Below are 18,949 nucleotides of genomic sequence, written 5' to 3'. Positions count from 1 at the left end.
CTGATGTAATGCAGATCTCCATCTCCATCGAGGTGAGCTCACGTTTCAGGCCCACATCACTTTGATTCATCCTCGAGGTGACAAATCCTTTATGGAGAGAAAACTTGACATTCACATGGTTGCTTTTAAATGTTTTATTCTTGGTACAGTTATGACAGACATCATAAATGATACCAAGTTTTACACCCATGTAAGTTAAAAACTTGATCAGTGTTACTAAATAAAATCAAGATGTGATCATTGTTTTCATCATCCTTGGTCCATAATCTGATTTGAAATTACATTAAATCAAGAACTTCTTAAATACTAAGGTTTCATTCCTTTAAGGAACTAAATGCAACTAAATTCCAGAGCCAATTTTAGGCTTGGCCCAAAAGTGCTTTTAGGGAACCAGGGCCCACTGTGGTGACAGATAACACTTTGAGTCACATCTGCTGCTTAGTTTGATCTCTGAAGGTAGTGAAATGTAGTAAAGTTCTCTGAGGCCCTGATGTTTCTTAATCCTGGCTTGGTAACTATCTGCCCTGATACCCTGTCCGTGCTTGATGTAGACCAGAGCCCGAGGCCCACTGGCCACACAGCCCTGGCTCTTACGCTGGAGCCATTGCTATTACTCACGTGTGTTTGAAGTGGCTATGCTATGGGCATAGTTTGGCAGCTGTGTTTCATTAAATGTCTTTGGCAAGGCAGCTGGCAGGAAAAGGCCTTGTGAAAAAACAAAAGGCACCAAGGATCACCCAGCCAGGTGAAGGTAGAGGGTGAGAAGAGGTCACACATGGATTAGCCTGTGTCTTTCCAGCAGAATCTGATTAAAGCCAGTTACACTATAAGGTGAAGGTTCAGGGCAGATATCAGCATAGCGCAGTGGAGACTTTCTGTAGTGAAACTTGATCGATCCCTAGGGGAAAAAGAGATACAGTTTAGCCCCAGCTCTCAGGAGTGCCAGTTCCTACAGGTACCTCACAGAGCAAATGACAGAAATGCAAAGAGTTATGGACAAATAAACATCAATATGAGGGAATGGGTTAACATTTTTTTCTCCTTATTCTAAAACAGTGGCAAAAGGCCAGGTGTGGTGGCTCATGCCTGTAGTCCTAGCTACTTGGAAGCTGAGGCAGGAGGATCGCTTGAGCCCAGGAGTTGGAGGCTGCAGTGAGCTATGATTGCACCACTGCCCTCCACCCTGGGTGACAGAGCAAGACCTTGTCAATCAAAGTATAACTAATAAAAAATAGTGGCAAAGTCCAAAGCAGCATTAAAACATAAAATTTCACTTCCATTCAGTGTGAGATAGTTGAGGAAACACTGGTTTACTCCGCAGGGTTAGGGAAGGATCTTGTCCCAGCCTCAGTCCTGCTCCCTCTGTGGACTCCCAGGCTTTGCCTTCCATAGTGGGGTGTGAGGAACGGGAGCTGCCAGTGGGGAGGATGGCCATCCTGTCACACACAACCTACCTGAGGCAGTGCTCGGATAGATGTGACACCAGCCTGGTCTTGCTGTGCTATCTGGACAGTGTAGCTATGGGGGCTGTCCCTGGGAAGCTGGAGGCAGGCCCAGACGACTAGTTTCCTCTGAAAGCCTTGTATTCCTGTAGCAGCATTGGCCAGGACCAATCCCAGGGGCCAGAGGCGGATTATTGCCCCCAGGAGCCTGGTCTGTATCGGGGGCTTTGGGGAGGATCTCGAGGAACAGGGAGCTTGAGAGAAGTGTTCTTCTACACCATCCAGTTCTTTAGAAGCAAGGAAGGCCATTCTGATCTTAAAATGGAAACCAAAACTATCTTTAATAAATCATCTTAAGGTAAATTAAAGGCACCTGGCTGCAAATAGGTGGATGCCCTGAACTAAACTGGTTCCATGTGACAGAAGTCTGTCGGTATACCCAAGGCAACAAACTGGGCTTAGACCTTACATATGCTACTTTAAAATAACAGTCTCATTGAGATGAAACTGATGATATGTCATAAAATTCACTCTTTCAAAAGTGTACAATTCCACTGTGGGTATATTCCCAGAGTTGCTTCTGCTACTCTACTCTTTCCCTTCACAACCACTCTGCAATGTAGGTGGCATCGTGCACCTGCCTGGCCTTGGGGCCACCCTTATTCCACCTGGGTCTGTCTGGTCCCAAACTCTCTATCCATTGCCCACCCCAACTTCTTGGGGGAAACTTACTCTCCACTTCTGCCATGCACGCTTGATGGTTGTGGCAGCTGTGTGCAGCCTCTTCATGTGTTTCCGAGCTAACCAGGAACGAATGGCTAAGAGGTTTGCCCAGAAGCAGGAAAGAGATGATAAAATGGTCATTAGAACTATCAGTAACCTGGCTCTGCAGCAACACCAGAATTGCTACAAAGTTTGAAATAGTATTTTTTCAATGACTGGCTACTTTGTGCTATGTCATAAAGGTTCTAAAGTCAACATATGAAGCAAAATTGGCTTTTAGAAACATTCTTCAAACTGCCTGTACATAGACAGCTACACATTGAAGGGGCAGTGGGAGCTTGGACTGGCTGAGGCCCAGCAGTCCCCTCCCATCTCAGGTGCAGTCCAGGGCAAGACTCAGGGGGAGGGGGAGGGAGTCTGGACTGTCTGTACCTCTTAGAATCCTCTTTGTTTTGAAAATCCTCAGTTGAATTTGCTTGCTTACTTTATGAATCTGTAATGGGACATTGCCATGTAACCTAACACTGATAAAAGTAATTATTAGATGGTAGGATTTTTCTTTCTCTTTAAATCTGAGTGTATTCTGATTTGTTCTGGTACAGTCATATTTGGAAAAGTGGTTATTCCATTAAATACTACTAATGCATTTAGATTCTATTAATAGAAAATTTAAAGCCTTAGAAACATAAAAATCACCTGTTATCTCTCCTTACATAATTTTTTAATCCCTATGCCCACAGAAACACACCCTTGACGTGTAGTTTGACAAGCAGGTATGAACATATTGAAAATGGTTTTCCATTAAATTCATAATGTTCTTCAAATACTTAGCTGCATCATAGGGATGGTCCATAATTTAGGCCACTACTCTTAGATATCTGGGTTGTTTTTAATACTTTTATTTTTCAATAAAAGTTATCAACCTGTTGGTTCATACGTCTTTCCTTCTGATGAGATCCTGCTGGCTTTTACCTTCTCCTTAAACTCATCTCCAGCCCTGGAGCCCAGCAGGTAATGATTTGAGTTATAGTAAAGGGAAAAAAAAAAAAATGTTGGCATAAACAGCCATTTAAGTCTGAGAAAGATAAACTTTAACCTGTACTTCCTGCAGAGTACCCTTATTGTGGTGTGATCTGGTTTCCACAGAACTGGAAAAACGTTATGGGCGAGGTGGACAAGAAATTAGAATACCAGGGCACCACAGGGACATACCATCTACCTCTTCAGGCTGGAACAGTCGGCTTCAGTAGATGGGCACTCAATGAGCAATGTTTCAAAGGAAACCACTATCATGGGCATCGGTGTGCAATCGCTGAGGGGGGGCCCGCCCCACCTACCTGCCTGGATGAGCACGGCAGCTCGCCTCTGCCTCTGTTGCTTTCGGTGCTGGTATCGCCTCCAGCTACCCTGGATGCAGCGGGCACACTGCCTCAGCACCTGGGCACGCCCACGTTCCAGAATCTCCAGCTGGAACAAAGGGTATCCACTGAGGTCCTCAGGCTCTCCTCCCTCTTCCCTGAGAAGGGCCCAGACCCTGTCCTGTTGAGGAGAGCATGCAGCTGGCTCCTGTAATCTCATCCCCCCAAACCAGCTTACCATGGAGTCCGTCATGAACACCTTGGTCCTGCCACAGTGCACTGGGGCTGGTGTGGCCTCATCCGAGTCACCAGGTGTGGCTGCTGCCTGAGTTAGAGCTGGCAGAGTGTGGAAAATGTCCTGGAGAAGAAGTTGAAGTGTGGCCTCCTTGCCGTGTGGAGACTGTTCTGGGGAAGGGGAGATGGGCCCCATCAGTGTCTGGTCTTCTTTACATGCCTCAAGAAACTGGTTTTGCCCTTTCTGCTGTGCCCTGGGGTGTCCTGTAGCCTCCATTGCCATGGGTTCCTTTGGACAGGCTGGCAAAGGGTACTTGATGCCTACAAGAGTGACCCCCTTGAACCTGGAATCTGAGGCTGCTTAGCCAGCAGTAGTTTCCAAGGCCCCAAACATCCTGATGGCCAAACAGGGAAGCCAGGCCACTCCCTCAGCCCCACCATGTACGGGAAAGCAGAGAACAAATCCCAGCCCTGTGACAGCCCAGCGGGTTCCACTGCCTGCCCTCCCACACTTCTCAGGGCTGACTCCTGCAGAGGGAAGATTTACCTGAGGGCTCTGACCACCTTTAGCTGCCCAGTGCCTCTCTGGAGACAGAGGCTGCCAAAGGAGATGCTGGAGATGAGAAACAGCGGCAAAATCAACCAGGGGCCAGAGGGGCTTTGGGTAAGAGAGACAGAACAGAAGAGCAAACCAATGGAAAGTGGGGGAAGAAAGGAGAAAGCGTGAAAGGAAAGTGATAAAACTCTGCACAAGATGGGAGAAAAACAAAGCAGAACTGTCAACAGGGTCTGATAGGCCCCAGGGTATGCTGGGTGGGTGGGGGGGAGCAGCTGCCTCTTCTCCTTCGACCTGTCCCTGGACCTCAGCACTCCCTCAGCCTCAGTTATTCCCACATGCTGACAACCCCAAAATCAGGGCCCATAGGCCAGGCACTTCCTTTGAGATTAAAGCTTGCCCCAGTCCTTTGCAGATGACTCCAGGGACTCGGAGCTCAGGTCTGCCATGGCAAGGCTCATCAGCTTCCCCAACTCTCTCTTCCTCTTATCCTTCCCCAATAGCCAGGCTGAGTTAATTTTCTTCTTTCTTCTCCCTCTACATCTAATCAAGTGCCTATCAAGGCTGACTGGTTTCTGGCTGGGCATGGTAGCTCACGCCTATAATCCCAGCACTTAAGGAGGCCAAGGTGGGTGGACTGCTTGAGACCTCATCTCCCTACAAAAATAAAATAACAATAACAACAAAAAGGCTGACCAGTTCCTTCCAAATGTTTCCTGCCTATGCCCACATCTCCTCTTTCTTCTGGGGCAACTTCCCAGCCTTACTCCCATGGCCCTCCATGGGGCCCCCAGAGTGGTCTCCAGAAAGCAGGAGGCTGACAGAATCACTTGCTCCCTCTCCAGCAGTATCCCCCATCTGTCCAGAGAATAAAGTCTAGGCTCCTAGACTGGGCCCCACCTGTCACCCCAGCCTCACCTTCCACCATTCTCTGCCTTAATGAGCCAGCAACACTGAATGGCCTGGAGTTCCTCACACCCATACTGCTGTCTCAAGCCTCCAGGCCTCTGTTCGGGTGTAGTACCTCTTTCATGTGGAACGCCCTTCACCTAATCCAATCTATCCTCAGATATCACCTCGTCGTCCAGGAAGCCTTCCCTGATTCACACCTCCCTAGCACCACCCACAGCATCCTGTTCATAGCTCTGCCTTTCCCCTTTCCACATTGTCTTTTTCAGTTGTTTCCCCCATTGAACAAAGACCATAAGGGCAGGGCTGTGTTTTATTCACCTCTGAGCCCCCAGCCCCTAACCCTGAGATGGCAGAGGGTAGGTGCTCAGTAAACTATGGTTGAACAAATGACTAACAAATGGGCCTCACTCACCAGAGCACTCTTTGGCAGGATATGGGCTATGGGGGCCAGAAAGTGTGCGAGGACAGAGCCTTCTTAGTAACTCGTATCTTTCCACAAAGTTCTGGTGAGAGACCCTGGAAGGCAAAGCATGGAAGAAGAAAATGACTTCATCTGTGAGTCGGTACATCTGCTCAACAACACAGGAAGGTGCTGCCCTGACTACCCCCACTGAATAGATAAGGATGTGGTTCTAGGCCGGCACGGTGGCTCACGCCTGTAATCCTACCAGTCTGGGAGGCTGAGGCAGGACTGCTTGAGGTCAGGAGTTCAAGACCAGCCTGAACAAGAGCAAGACCCCATCTCTACCAAAAGTAGAAAAAAATTAGCTGGATGTGGTGGTGCACCCCTGCAGTCTCAGCTACTTGGGAGGCTGAGGCAGCAGGATCGCTTGAGCCAGGAGTTAGAGTTTGCAGTGAGCTATGATGATGCCATTTCACTCTACCTGGGGCGACAGAGCCAAAAAGAAAAAAAAAAAAAGATGTGGTTCTAGAGAGATTAATAGGGTTATTTAGTGGGAGGCCTACAGAGACCATTTTAAACTGGGTCTGCTCTTCCTACTGCCTTAGGGTACCAAAACAAAGCATCTTGTTCTTTTTTTTTTTTTTTTTGAGACAGAGTCTCGCTCTGTTGCCTGGGCTAGAGTGCCGTGGCATCAGCCTAGCTCACAGCAACATCAAACTCCTGGGTTCAAGCAATCCTTCTGCCTCAGCCTCCCCAGTAGCTGGGACTACAGGCATGTGCCACCATGCCCAGCTAATTTTTTTTTTTTCTGTATATATTTTCAGCTGTCCAGATCATTTCTTTCTATTTTTAGGAGAGATGGGGTCTCACTCTTGCTCAGGCTGGTCTTGAACTCCTGACCTCGAGCGATCCTCCCACCTCGGCCTCCCAGAGTGCTAGGATTACAGGCATGAGCCACCGAGCCTGGCCTCATCTTGTTCTTTTAATAGAGGATTTGCAGCCTGCCTCCTTCCAAAGGACAGGCCTTTCCCCAGGCAACTAAACCACTCCTATCACACAAATATGCTTAGCCGTGTCTCCCATCTGACCTCTGACTCCAAAGCCTCAGCCACATCATCCTGATTTCTGTTCCCGTTCAAGACAACACTTCTCTAAACAGCTAATGACACCTGATACCTGTACTTCCTCCTCCCAATAGCTGTCAGCCCTCCAGAGTCTGGCTTCTGTCCCCACTATACCAACATGGCTCCTGTCACAGCCATCAGCAGACTCCACCAAATCCAGTGGTCTGTGTTCAGTCTCTCTCCTACCTGGCCCCTGGGCAGCACTGACCCCTCTCCCTTGTAGAGCATTCTCTCTCAGCCTCCAGAACACCCATGACCCTCTGGCTTCCTCCTTCACCCATGATTCTTTCCAAGTTGTCCTTGCTAGTTTCTTGCCACCCACCCTCTCTAAATGTGGGCATTCCTTGGAATGGCCTTAGATTCTCTCTCTAGGTGATTTCCTCCTTGCTCATGGTGCTAAAAAAACCCACTGAGGACAGACCCTCAAGTGCCCCTCCAGTTCTTTTCTTTTCTTTTAATATCCTGGCCATTAGACTACCAGGGACCCTCCAGTTATTAATTAAGGCTCTGCTGAGCCCTGAGCCTGTCTCACAGCTATCTTAAACCTGACAAGGTCACAAGAGAATTCCTGACCCTCTACCCTAGGCCTTCCCCAGACCAACCCATTTCAGTAAACTGTCTTTTATGGCCTATAAAGCCCTGTGAGTCTGGCTCCTGACCCTCTCTCCTACTCCAAATTCTCTGTGGTCCAGTCCCTTTAGCATTTCTCAGTTCCTAACCTGGGAGCTTTATGGTTGCTGTTCTCTCAGTCTGGAATACTCTCCCCTCCCTCAGATCTTCCCAGCCTGCTTAGAGGGGCCCGTCCCTGACCAGCCCAAGGATCCCCTTCCCCTGTTAGTCATCTAATAGCACTTATTTCTTTCTTAGTGCCAATGATACTTTATACTTATTTTTCTTGTTTCCACAGGAATGTATGCCCCTGATTTGCACTGGGCAAATCAGGGGCATACAGAAGGGCACAGATTTGCTTCCTTCTTCACTAATATATCATCAGAAACTGTGCTGGGTACAAAATAGTGCACAGTAAGTGAATAGATAAATGAATAGGTACTGCTCCTTGAGCTCCAAATTGAGTTCTACCAAAATGCCTCATTCTCTTCATCTCATCCCACTCTGAGTTGGGCAGGCTCTTGTTTGGCTCGAGTCCTGAGCTCCACCCTGGCACTGGCCCTGGCCCCAACAGTGATCAGGCCCACTCACCGGATGGGGAAGCCGGCGGCACTGATGTGGATGGTCTCCACGAGGCCACAGGCCTCCAGCTGGCTCAGGACCTGCAAGGGTGGGGAGACAGGGAAAGCATCTGTAGCTTGGGGGCAGCAGGCCAGAATGCCATTACTTCTGTCCTTCTCAGGCCCCAGTCAGCATGGAGCTGCAGGCTCTCCTAAGGTCCAGCAAATTGGGGGTATCTCCCTGGGGCAGTAAGATATCAAAGGACCTTGAAAATAATCTCCCTGCTAGAAAGGGACCTGGTAGTCCCAAGTCCCCATCATCTGACACACAACATCTGGTACAGCTGGGGCAAGTGATGGGCCTGACTCTGTTTTATCACTTCCCTCTGTGATGTGGTGATTCACTACTGCATAATGCAGCCAAAAAAAATTTCTAGTTTTGATTGTTTTTGTTATTTGCAGGCCTTAGAGTGGTTCATAGCTAAGGGGCAGGGGAGGTTATACTGTGAAAATTTTTCTGTGACCTGAACCCAGGTCTTTACCATACAGCCATGGTCCTGGCTACAAACCCTAAGGCCACATCTACCAGGTGACTGGGACACTCTTTAGCACTGTTCAGCACTCACACCTCATCTACATCCCTCAGAGCCTGGTACTCCAAGAAAAGGGCAGCTGCTGGCCAGAGTGCTTTTATGCAAATTAGAAAAAACAATACCTCCAATCAAAAAAGGCTGCAGCACTGTGCATGGACTGTAAGGTGACACAGACTTTTAGCTAATCACAGAAGATCCTTATTCCTCTGGGTGGTTTCAGTCTGTCAGGACACATGGCTTGGCAAGTAGAGAGCAAGATACACTGGGGACCCTACTCGCTGCCCTGGCAAGGCCACTGTGCACAGACCACACAACCACACACAACTGCCCTGCCAGATTACCCGTCCCTAATGTCAGCCCCAGCATGAGAGACCCACTCTGTTCACTCCCTTTGGAGTGGATGTCCTGCCCTTCATCCCTCTAGGGCCTTGGCCACGTGGGGCAGCTTTGGCCCAGTATTAATTACCTCTTCCCGGAGGAAGGTCTGTGCCTGGCCCTGGCTGTTAGGCTTGATGCAGCGAATGTAGTGGGGTGTGGTGCTGTGCAGGACCTGCAGGAGCTGCTCCAGGGAGGCCTGCAGATGGGAGAGACCATGGGGTCAGGCAGGGATTGGCGCTGCTCAGAGCCATCAGCGGGGCCCTGGCTAGTGACTACATCAGCGGCTCTCCCCAGGATCCTGAGACCAGGATTCTCCTGTGCCTGACTACTGGAGGCTTCACTGTGCCAAAGCACACTCCTCTCCTGACCTCCCAACTCTCCACTTCTGCCTCCAGGGGCCCTTCTGAACCTGTAACCCTCCCCTAAATGGTCTCCCTAAATGTGATCTCATCATTCCCTCCACCCCCCAGGGCAATCTTCCTAGAAGAGAATAATCTCATAGCCCCCTGCCATTCATACAAGCAAGAGCTGTTATTGTGAAGCTCATTCTGTGTGCTGGAGGCTGTGCCAGGCAGTCTGCTGCTGTGTCAGAGCTCAGTCTAATGGGCCACACGCACACTGATGGGTACCCTCAGTGGTGTGTCTGAGACTGGGGCAGGAAAGTGGTAGTCAAATCTGGTTTCCCAGGGTGCCTCCTCAAGGAGATGATGATAAGGCTGAAGTCTGATGGATGAGAAAGACTAAACTAAGAAACGTGGCATGGAGGGTGGGAGTGAGGTGGAGTTGAAGGGGCCGTGGCTGAGAGCATCCCAGGAAGTGAAGCTGAGGGCTGAGGGACGGTAGAAAGCAGACAATATTGAGAGGTGGCAAATCTGCTCTAGCTGAGGACAGGATTTGAGCAGGAAACTAGAGTTGGGAATGGGCCAGGTCACAGAGGTTCCTGTAACTGCTGCTCTCCCATGACCACCCTTCTAAGCACCCCACTGTGCTCCCACAGGCCCCTGGGATTCTTGTCATATCATACTTGACTATTTGTCTGTTTCCTGTCTCAATCTTCCACACTGAAGTATAAATTCCATGGGGTCTGGGACCACATCTACTTGGCTCACCACTGCTCCCAGGCTAACAGCACCCATTCTAGGAGGTGCTCAATAAACATCTGGAACTGTGCACCTCATGTTAACACCACCAGACCCACCTTGAACTTGGACACCACGGTCAACACAGGGGCCCTGCTCTGGCCAGAGGGCTCCTCCTGGGTCTTCTCTTTGGGGTTAATTGGAAATAGCACCATGAGCAGTGGGTCCTGGGATTGCTGCAGAAGTAAAGTCAGCTCAGGGGGCACAGGGTCCTATTGGGAAAGGGAAAGGGAAAGGGCAGCAGGTGAGGCAGGTGGAGCTGCTGCCCACGGCTGTCCACCCCTCCCCAGCCAAGCTGCAGAAGACAGGGCTTCAAGTGAAGGCAGGGCTTGAGTCCAAGAGCAGAGCTGGTCCATGGCATGACCAGAGACCTGGAAACCTAATCTGACACAGGTCATTTTCAGGAAGGGTCATGCTTGATTAGCGGAGACCATAGGCTAGTGGCCCCAAGGTGGTGATCCTGGATTCTGACAGGATGTTCAGGAGAGTGGATGCACGGTGGGAAACTACCATGTATGTGTAACAGGGACTCAGCATCTCATTTCACCCAGGCCCCCACAGGTCGTGGTCCAGTCCTCACCTTGTTCTTCTCCACCAGGCCTGCTGTGTGGTACCGCACAGGCCCCGCATAATGCACCACGATGAAGCTGGGCTCCCGGCTGAGCTTATTGTGGCCCAGGCACGGGCTGCCCGCTAGGGCACTCTCAATGCGTGTCTGGAGCTGGGCTGCACTGCTTGGCCGATTGAGGCGGCATTCCTGTGGGGTGGGAGTGGGCAGTCAGCCACAAAAACGAGAGGGTCTCAACCACAACTCTCACTGTCTTCACCCCATGGCCCCCGTGCAGCAGAGTTATCACAAGCATCACAGTGACCCCAAGAGGGAGCAAACAGAGGATTAGCAAACCCATTTGGCAGAATGGGAGAGAGAAGCACAAGAGGGCATAGGAGAGTCATCAGGGCCCCAGAAAAACCAAAGACCAACTCTGGTGCTCAGCTCACTAGCTACCCTCCCACCTCATTTATGAGGGCACAGATGCTGATGGGGCTCCCCTCGATGAGATCCAAACAGGCCTGGTTGTCCTGGTAGTTGACAAATGACCACTCCAGGCCTTCAACTGTGTATTCCTCCTAGAGAACAAAGTGGGGGTGGGCTGGGAGAAGGCAGCTGCAGTCTGAGGTCCAGATGGGCCATCTACAGCTGGCTTTTGTACCACAATGTATTCCAGAACAGCATCAAAGAAGGAACAAAAGTATATGAAAACATTACACTCCATATATACAATTATTAGTCAATCAAAAATAAAATAAAGGCTGGGCACGTGGCTCATGCCTGTAATCCCAGCATTTTGGGAGGCCAAAGCGGGAGGATTGCTTGAGGCCAGGAGTTCGAGACCAGCCTCGGCAACACAGTGAGACCCTGTCTCTAACCCCTCCGCCCCCCGCAAAAAAAAAAAAAATTAGCCAGGTGTGGTCAGACACCTGTAGTCTCAGCTACTCAGGAGGCTGAGTGGGGAGGACTGCTATAGACAGGAGTTTAAGGTTATAGTGAGCTATGACTGTGCCACTGTACTCTAGTCTGGGTTAAAAAGAGACTGTCAAAAATTAAAATTAAAATTAAATAAAAAATAAAATAAGGCACAAAAGGCTTCTAGTCAGAACGTGGGCTGGGGCTGGAGGGCCAGAAAGACACAAAGTATCCAGGACAAGGTCTGCCCCACGTCACCCTATCCCTCACCTGCTGCGCCCGTAGGTAGTGAGCCACAAAATGCTGCTGCAGCTTCTCATTGGCGTAGTTGATGCACAACTGTTCCAGACTGTTGTCAGGAAATGACTCAAATCCATACACATCCAGCAGGCCTGGGAGGATGGCAGAGAACCCATGGGGCTACTGCAGGAAGTAGATGGAGGGTGGGGAACACAAGAACCCAGCATGGCTGGGCCCCTGCTGACGCCTCATACTTGGCAGCCTGGGGATGAGGTTGAGTGAACAGGACAGCCAGGAGTGGGCAGAACATACCTTCCCCACCCCCACCCAAAGTGGTTCTCATCTCCATCCCATGTCCCCTCAGAGCTCGCAGCAAGAAGGAAAACCAAATGAGGTATAAAGGGCAGCCCAAAACATCAGGCCTATTTTTGAGTCTGAATTCTCTGGTCCTCATAGGCCTCTCCTGTGAGGAAACCAGGTCCCAGGGAACATTTTCCATGTCAAATCTAGTTTGAAGGGCCTTGGTCTCACCAGCCTAGTTGGAAGCTTAGAATTCCACCATACCACTCTATGAGCAAATTGCACTGGGGTCTTTAAGCTATACTTTCTACCTTAACTGACTGTCCCACCAGGGTTTCAATGGTGTTGGCCTCAGTCATGTCTCCCAAGTTCTTTCTAATCTGATTCTTTCTCCCATCCCCCACTACTGTCCTGTGATTGGAGCTGTGTGATTGGAGAAAAGGAGCCCTTACAGACAAGGCACCCTCTGAGTCTGTCTGGAGAGATATGGACAGGTCAGATGTGGGTGTTGGAGAGCAGAGATCCCGCTCAAACACTGGTGAACGGATGGGAGAGGAGACAGGGGAGCAAAGCAGCAGCTTCCCTGAGTCACGGAGTGGACCCAGGGCTGTACTGTTCTTTTTCTTGAGTGCTCCCAGCAGGGTGGGCCCTTGTTACCTATGAAAGTGGTCCATGAGCCTGGGTCTGCACAGATGCTACTGTTGATCACTGATACCAGCCAGTCAAACAGCCTGTAGGGGATGAGAGAGTAGACTCTGGTGAGAGAGGGTCAGGCCGAGTCAGAGGGTGGTAAAATTGCTCCATGAGCCAGGGTACCACACCCTGTAGGGCCCTGTATTCTGAGCCTGATAGGGCAAAGGCTACATCCTCTCCTGCTTCCTGCCCATCCTGTCTTGACCTACTACAGATGCAGGCTATGGGCATGCATGTTCCCAGGTACACACAAACCTGGCCTGTCCTCTTGGCAAGACTAAACAGGACCAGCTCAATTCCTGAGCTAGGCAGGGACAGGGTCTCCATCAGTCACATGGCCGGACAACCAGCTGGTGTCTTGACAAGAAGGGGCTGAAGGGGGGGTCTGAGTGTGGTTTGTAAAGAACTGAGTTTACTGATCTCCCCTGCAAAACTCTACCTGCAGAGCCCAGAGCTCAAGGCCCTGCCACATCCTCGACTCAGTCCTACACAAGTGGGCCCCAAATCACCTGAGGTCAACAATACCATCCTCTACTCTGGAATCCACCCCCCAACCCAGAGAAGATGAAGTTACTGCACAAGGTGGTGACACATACACCATCCAGGGGTTTCTTCCTTCCAATTTTTCTTAAAGTAATTGCTCTGCAACTTTTTTCTATTTAGAAAATACTATAAAATGGTTCTCTTTTGCAACAGGGGCTTCAAACACTGATTTGAGGTACCGAAAATGAATGACTTAGTGTTACAATGGCCTGATAGTTTCCCTGTATAAAATGTTCTATGGTTAGAAGCCCATTCTGTGATTGACACGTTTTATCTGCTTATTTTGTAGTAACTTGTAGGCAAAGGCTTTAAAAACATTTGACCTGAAATTCTCTTTTTATAATTATTTCTTCTTCATTTTTTTTTTCCTTTTAGCCTTGAGTAGTTAAGGATAATCTTTTTCTTGTTTTTTGTTTGTTTGGTTTTTTTTTTTGTAGACAGGGTCTTGCTCTGATGCCTGGGATAGATTGAAGCAGTATCATCATAGTTCACTGCAACCGCAAACTCCTAAGCTCAAGCGATCCTCCTGCCTCAACCTCTCAAGAAGCTGGGACTACAGGCACATGCCACCATACCCAGCTTATTCTTCTATTTTTTTATATAAACGAGGTCTCACTATGTTGCTCAGGCTGGTCTCAGACTCCTGGCCTCAAGTGATCCTTCTACCTCAGCCTTCCAAAGTGCTAGGATTATAGCAAACACACCTGGCTTGACCTGAAATTAGCTTTGAGGCAGTGGTAACTAGTCTCTTGCTGAAATGGGTTCTAGTCTAGGCCCAGCTACTCTGGGCCATTTTCAACTCATAAGATCGTGTTCGCTCAGCAGTGCGAGAAGGTCATGAAAGCAGGGGACCTTCTCCCTAGAAAGGTGCCCAAGGTCCTATATGCACATGCACACACACACAAGTTTTCACAGTTTGTCTCATAATTTCAAATGCTTCTGGGCCCTGTGAAGCCCTTACAAGGACTCTGAAGATTCTCAGAACCTAAGGTGAGAAACCAGCCTTAACCACATGGCCAGAGGGTAGAGGTGCCCATGTAACCCCTCAGGAAAAGGTAAGGACCCCCACCTTCACCACTGCGCTGGGCTCCCACTTGTGGCATGCTGTGTTACACAAGACTGCAGGCTGAGCCTGTGGCTCTACAACCATGTATCAAATTTCCCAGGTGACTACAAAGGCCTAAGTACTAGGGTACAGGAAGACAGAGGAGCCTATTCACCTAAAGGTTCTAAACTGGAACTGCCAAGGCCCCAGATCCCTTTGGGGGTCTGCCTTGCCAGTGGAGAGCTGAGGCTTTCCTTATCTAGTGCCAAGGTCAAGGCAGGTGCTTGTTCTGTAATCATGAACTGAATCTGGCTAGGAATGTGGCAACTTCCCCAGGCAATAGATACTCTGGACAGAGGCCAAGGGCATTACTCAGGGAAAACCTGGGAGCCATGCCCTGCTGTCCCCAGGGGTCTGAGGAGCAGGGAGAAGAATCTATTTGCTTTATCTGGCATCCCCCACCCTGTGCCTGTGCTTATTGCCTGATGGTATGTGGTTCAACCCCAGACAGGAGAACTTGCGGGCAAGGTAGAATACCAGAGTAACTGCTCACCTTGCATAGACCAGTTTGGCCACACAGTCTCTGCGGGTGTCACACTCGGTTTGGGAACAGGGCTTCTGGAACACCTGCTGCTGCCTGCCTGCTCTGATGGTTCTAATCCGCAGTGTCTCTAGCAGCATGTCCTCTGGGAGCTGCAGCAGCAAGGCTGATGTCCTGACAGAGCCTGGGAAGAGCAAATCCTCCTTAAGCAAATCACCCTCCATCAGAACAGCGCTCTTCATGAGGCACTGTGAAGTCATCACAGAACCATGACTTTCTCAACAGGACAGAGGAAACCTAGGTTTTGATGGGCAAAGAGACTCCACTAATGGCAGAGTCAAGACTTGAACCCAGGACTTCTATGTTCCAGTCCACACTGCCATGTGTGTGACGAATCACTTCATAAACCCTGTGACTCCTGTATTCTCATCTGTAAGATGAGAACGATACTGTCTGCCTCACCAGAGATGGGGTGCGGTATAAATGATGCAGGGCAGGGCCCTACGGTAGATGGCTTAATCAACGGCATCATATTCAAAACTTTACCCTTTGGCCTCCCATTAATCCCACCAGTGCAGCCACCAAGCTACCTCTGACAATTCCTGCCCCACTCCCCACCCCGCCGCTCACACTTGGCATTGTCCATCAGTTGGCAGGGCTGGGCTTCATTCTCTGAGTCAGCAAACTGGATATTGCCAAGGTGCAGCAGCCCAGCTAGGACCTAAGGGGCAACAAAGAACGGTGGGGAGCAGGGAAGGACATGTGAGGGCCCACCCTGTGGGTGAGGAGAGGCTCTCCTGCTGAATGTAATCATGGCAACAGAGGAAGGATGAAAGCTCCCAATTATTGCCCAGTTGTGCCTATCTCTGCTAGGCATAATTCTTTACAAGTTCTATGTATCACCTCACTGAACCATTTCAACAACCTATGAGGCTGTGCTATGATGATGCCCATGACAGAGATGTGACCATGAGACGTTAACACACAAGTGAGGAGAAAGGTGGAATTAGAACTCAGTCTGACTACAGATACCCCCCAGGGCAGCCAGTGCCGTCTCCATTCCACTCCCTATCTGTCCCTTTGCCTCCCACTCTCTAGGAATAGACTGTGTGGGAACACCACTCCTCTGTTAGATGTGGGCCAGGTGACTTCTATGTGTCTGCCAGGAGCTTGGCTCTGGCTCTCTTTAGCCATTCTCAGCACTGTTAGGTTTCTGACAGCCCAGCCTGGGGGAGGAACTGTGATCTTGGTCTCTGTACAGTGGGTGCCCTTTTGCCTTTGCACTCAACAATCCACAGAGATAAATCCTCAGGGGCTATAGAAAGCAGATGCTCCCACTACCCAGGCCCAGCAACTTAGAAACCCTTAGGCCTGATACTGGGAGAGCAGAGACCCATCTGCCATTCCTGCCTGGTCCCAGGGAAGGCACCTCCACATGCTACTGGCCTTCTGACCACAACTTACCCCTGGAAAATAATGCTATGCCCAATGGGCAGTGTGGCTGTGGCAGAGATCATGCCACCCCCAGACCAGCACTCCTGCCTGGATTCCTAGTGTTGTCCACTTACCCTGGGCTTGTCCGCATGTGCTGTCCTTCTGTCCAAGCTCTTACGGGGCAGTGTCTGTACTATGTATGATACCCTCCTTGCCTGAGCTGCCCCCATCTGGAGGGCTAGTGCTATCTCCCTGCAGTGGCTTTCCTGTCCTACTGCCAGCCTATCCTATTTGTCTCCTCATGGTACTCTGGTGGGTAAGGAAATGAGGGGAGTGGGCGGAGGAAGGGAGTCAGACCTGCCAGCAAAGACAAAAGGGAGAAGGGAAGCCCCTAGTGGGGATTGGAGGAGCTCAGCTCACCTGGGTCAGCATCATGTGTGCTGGGAGTAAGGGAAGGGGAGGAGGAGAGAGGTGGGAATTTGGAATTACTACGTCTGTTACAAACTCACTCTGTATCACTTAGTGGTGTCTGACCTTGAGCAAGTTACTTCAGCTCTCTGGTTTTCTAAGGCATAGAATGAAAATAATCTCCACACAGAGGACTATTGAAAAAACCAAGTGAGCTGAGAAGTGCAAACGTCATTTTTAAGTTTTAACGTATTAGACAAACATGTGGAAGTAATACTATAGTAATAACTGACCCAAGCACCTTGCTCTCTGACCCCTGTGGATCACTATCCTGTGTACGTATCACTGTTCTCTATGCCCCTGTCCACCCTGTCTCCAGGCTCAGCAGCACAGAGGGGTGGTTGACTCCTAGGAGACTGCACAGGTGTCCTAGGTGCTCAGGGAAAGACAGAGTCACAAATCCAAGAAAGGGCTCTATGAAAGGGGTTACCTGTTGTCTCTACCAAATGTAAGTGGCATGGCTTTTTTTCTGACCTTAAAGATGTTGTTCTGGGTGGGGGTGTCGATGCCCAAATGGAGCATGGCCTCTCTGGTCACCTCAAAACAATCCTCTGAAAAAGAATCCAAGTCACAGCCCACTGTCAGGGTAAAAGGTCAGCAGAAGCAGCAAGGGGTGAGGCAGGCCCAGTGCAGAGTAGGTGGGCACTGCTGGGCTAGCCCAGGGCGTGGCGTGGGGATTCCCCCTACCTTCTAAGTTCCTCTCTGGGTTGGGCAGCCAGGAGAAGGCAGCTCCCTTGGGGAGATGCCACTGGAGCCTCTCATCCTCGCTGGCTCCTTTGCAGATCTGTGGGGAGGGGTGCATGGGTGGCTGAGGTGAGGGTGCGAGGGAAGCCCTGGCCTGCATAGGCCTGGAGATGGGATGACAGGAGTAAGAAATGGTAGCAACATCATAAAGCTGAGAGGTCCCTGTAGAGAGCCCAGGCCAGGCATGGGGGCAAAAGAAGCAACACAGCTCTGGATGTCTCCAACCTAATGCCAAAAAACTCTGCTCTGGAGAAACCTGCAGTCTGATGAAGAAAGCACGGCTCCTGCCCAGGGTTCCCCTAGTCTTGACTTGGGAGGAATACCCCATATCTAAGGATGCTCCCAATCTGAGAACAAGGGAGACACACTATCCATGCCTTTGGGGACCTCCAATCTGATGGAAGAGGCACAAGTCTAGGGAAGCCCTCATTCTGTTGGAGGAGACAGTTGCCACTCTAGGAGAACACTCAGTCTGGTAAGGGTGACATGGCTTCCACCTTAGAGACACAGTCCCAGTCTCAAAGACCTTCTGGTCTGATAGAGGAGGCAAAACATGCCCCAAGGCCAAAACTGTGCTGGGAGCCAAGGTCCAGTGTGAAGCAGAAGTGTTGCATATAAAGTTTGCAGGAATAATAGGTGGCACTGCTGAAAGCCAGGTGAAGGGGCCAGGCATGGCGCACCCTGGGGCTTTGTGGGAATGAGAGACATAGAGTCATTCTTGCCCTGCATCTGGGGGGCTATGGGCCCCACCTGGCACATACCTGGTAGAAGATGTGGAAGTTCCTCTCACTGGAGGCCTGGCAGGCCACTCGAGTTTTCTCCAAGAGGTAGGTCTGGACTGCAGCTCCGGTCATCTGCTGGGCCCTGGGCATACGCAGGCCACAGCCTCTTAGTTGCCCATTAATTCCACAGCCATTTATTCAGCACTTACTGTATGCCAGACTGCCATCACCTAGTAACCGCCCAACAAGCTCTACCACTTAGCCAATGGGAGTCACGGGGGCTGGAGACCGCTCAGAATGTCCTTGGGTGTCCTGAAACACTCACCTGCATGCAGCTCAGGTGGGTAGGGCCAAGACCTCTATACATCACTTTGCCCCATCCCAAGACAAGAGCCAGGAGGAGCACACAGGCCTCTATGAGCACACTGCCCCAGGGTCTCTAAGGTGGGAGTAGCTAGAGTTCTCCAGTTCAAAGATCATCCTCAGGGGTCATAGATCCTAAAGAATCCCATAAACATACATGCCAGGAAGAGCAGGGTTTTTCCGATAGGGGTGGCTCAGCCTAGACACTGTCCTGGACACTTTCAACCCCCTCCCACCCCCATCCTCCCACTAGCCAAGGTGACAGTAGCTATTACCTGTTCAGCTGGAGCTGGATGAACTTCCCAAAGCGACTGCTGTTGTTATTCCTCAGCGTACACGCATTCCCTACAGATCACACCT

The 18,949-nt window shown here is 50.2% G+C and overlaps 1 protein-coding gene across 3 annotated transcripts in view; it reads right to left on the bottom strand.

Moving 5' to 3' along the window:
• Positions 1 to 756: 756 nt before the first annotated feature.
• Positions 757 to 18,949, bottom strand: part of MYO19 (myosin XIX) — a 34,399-nt gene continuing 16,206 nt past the window's right edge. For 2 of the 3 annotated variants that reach the window (XM_069482318.1, XM_069482319.1), the window contains 19 exons: positions 18,865 to 18,934; positions 18,266 to 18,368; positions 17,448 to 17,544; positions 17,235 to 17,311; positions 15,489 to 15,579; positions 14,871 to 15,042; positions 12,694 to 12,767; positions 11,767 to 11,888; positions 11,046 to 11,159; positions 10,612 to 10,788; positions 10,091 to 10,243; positions 8,981 to 9,088; positions 7,953 to 8,023; positions 5,638 to 5,741; positions 3,762 to 3,928; positions 3,503 to 3,632; positions 2,175 to 2,260; positions 1,455 to 1,757; positions 757 to 898 (listed from right to left, as the gene is read on the bottom strand). In XM_069482318.1, coding sequence (XP_069338419.1) covers positions 770 to 898; positions 1,455 to 1,757; positions 2,175 to 2,260; positions 3,503 to 3,632; positions 3,762 to 3,928; positions 5,638 to 5,741; positions 7,953 to 8,023; positions 8,981 to 9,088; positions 10,091 to 10,243; positions 10,612 to 10,788; positions 11,046 to 11,159; positions 11,767 to 11,888; positions 12,694 to 12,767; positions 14,871 to 15,042; positions 15,489 to 15,579; positions 17,235 to 17,311; positions 17,448 to 17,544; positions 18,266 to 18,368; positions 18,865 to 18,934 — 2,348 coding nt within the window. In that variant the 3' untranslated portion in view covers positions 757 to 769. The remainder of the gene's footprint in view (positions 899 to 1,454; positions 1,758 to 2,174; positions 2,261 to 3,502; positions 3,633 to 3,761; positions 3,929 to 5,637; positions 5,742 to 7,952; positions 8,024 to 8,980; positions 9,089 to 10,090; positions 10,244 to 10,611; positions 10,789 to 11,045; positions 11,160 to 11,766; positions 11,889 to 12,693; positions 12,768 to 14,870; positions 15,043 to 15,488; positions 15,580 to 17,234; positions 17,312 to 17,447; positions 17,545 to 18,265; positions 18,369 to 18,864; positions 18,935 to 18,949) is intronic. The other variant, XM_069482320.1, reaches the window with a different exon arrangement.

Source organism: Eulemur rufifrons, chromosome 9 (genome assembly GCF_041146395.1).
Source record: "Eulemur rufifrons isolate Redbay chromosome 9, OSU_ERuf_1, whole genome shotgun sequence".
Classification (NCBI taxonomy): domain Eukaryota; kingdom Metazoa; phylum Chordata; class Mammalia; order Primates; family Lemuridae; genus Eulemur; species Eulemur rufifrons.
This window is presented reverse-complemented; position numbering and strand designations above follow the sequence as displayed.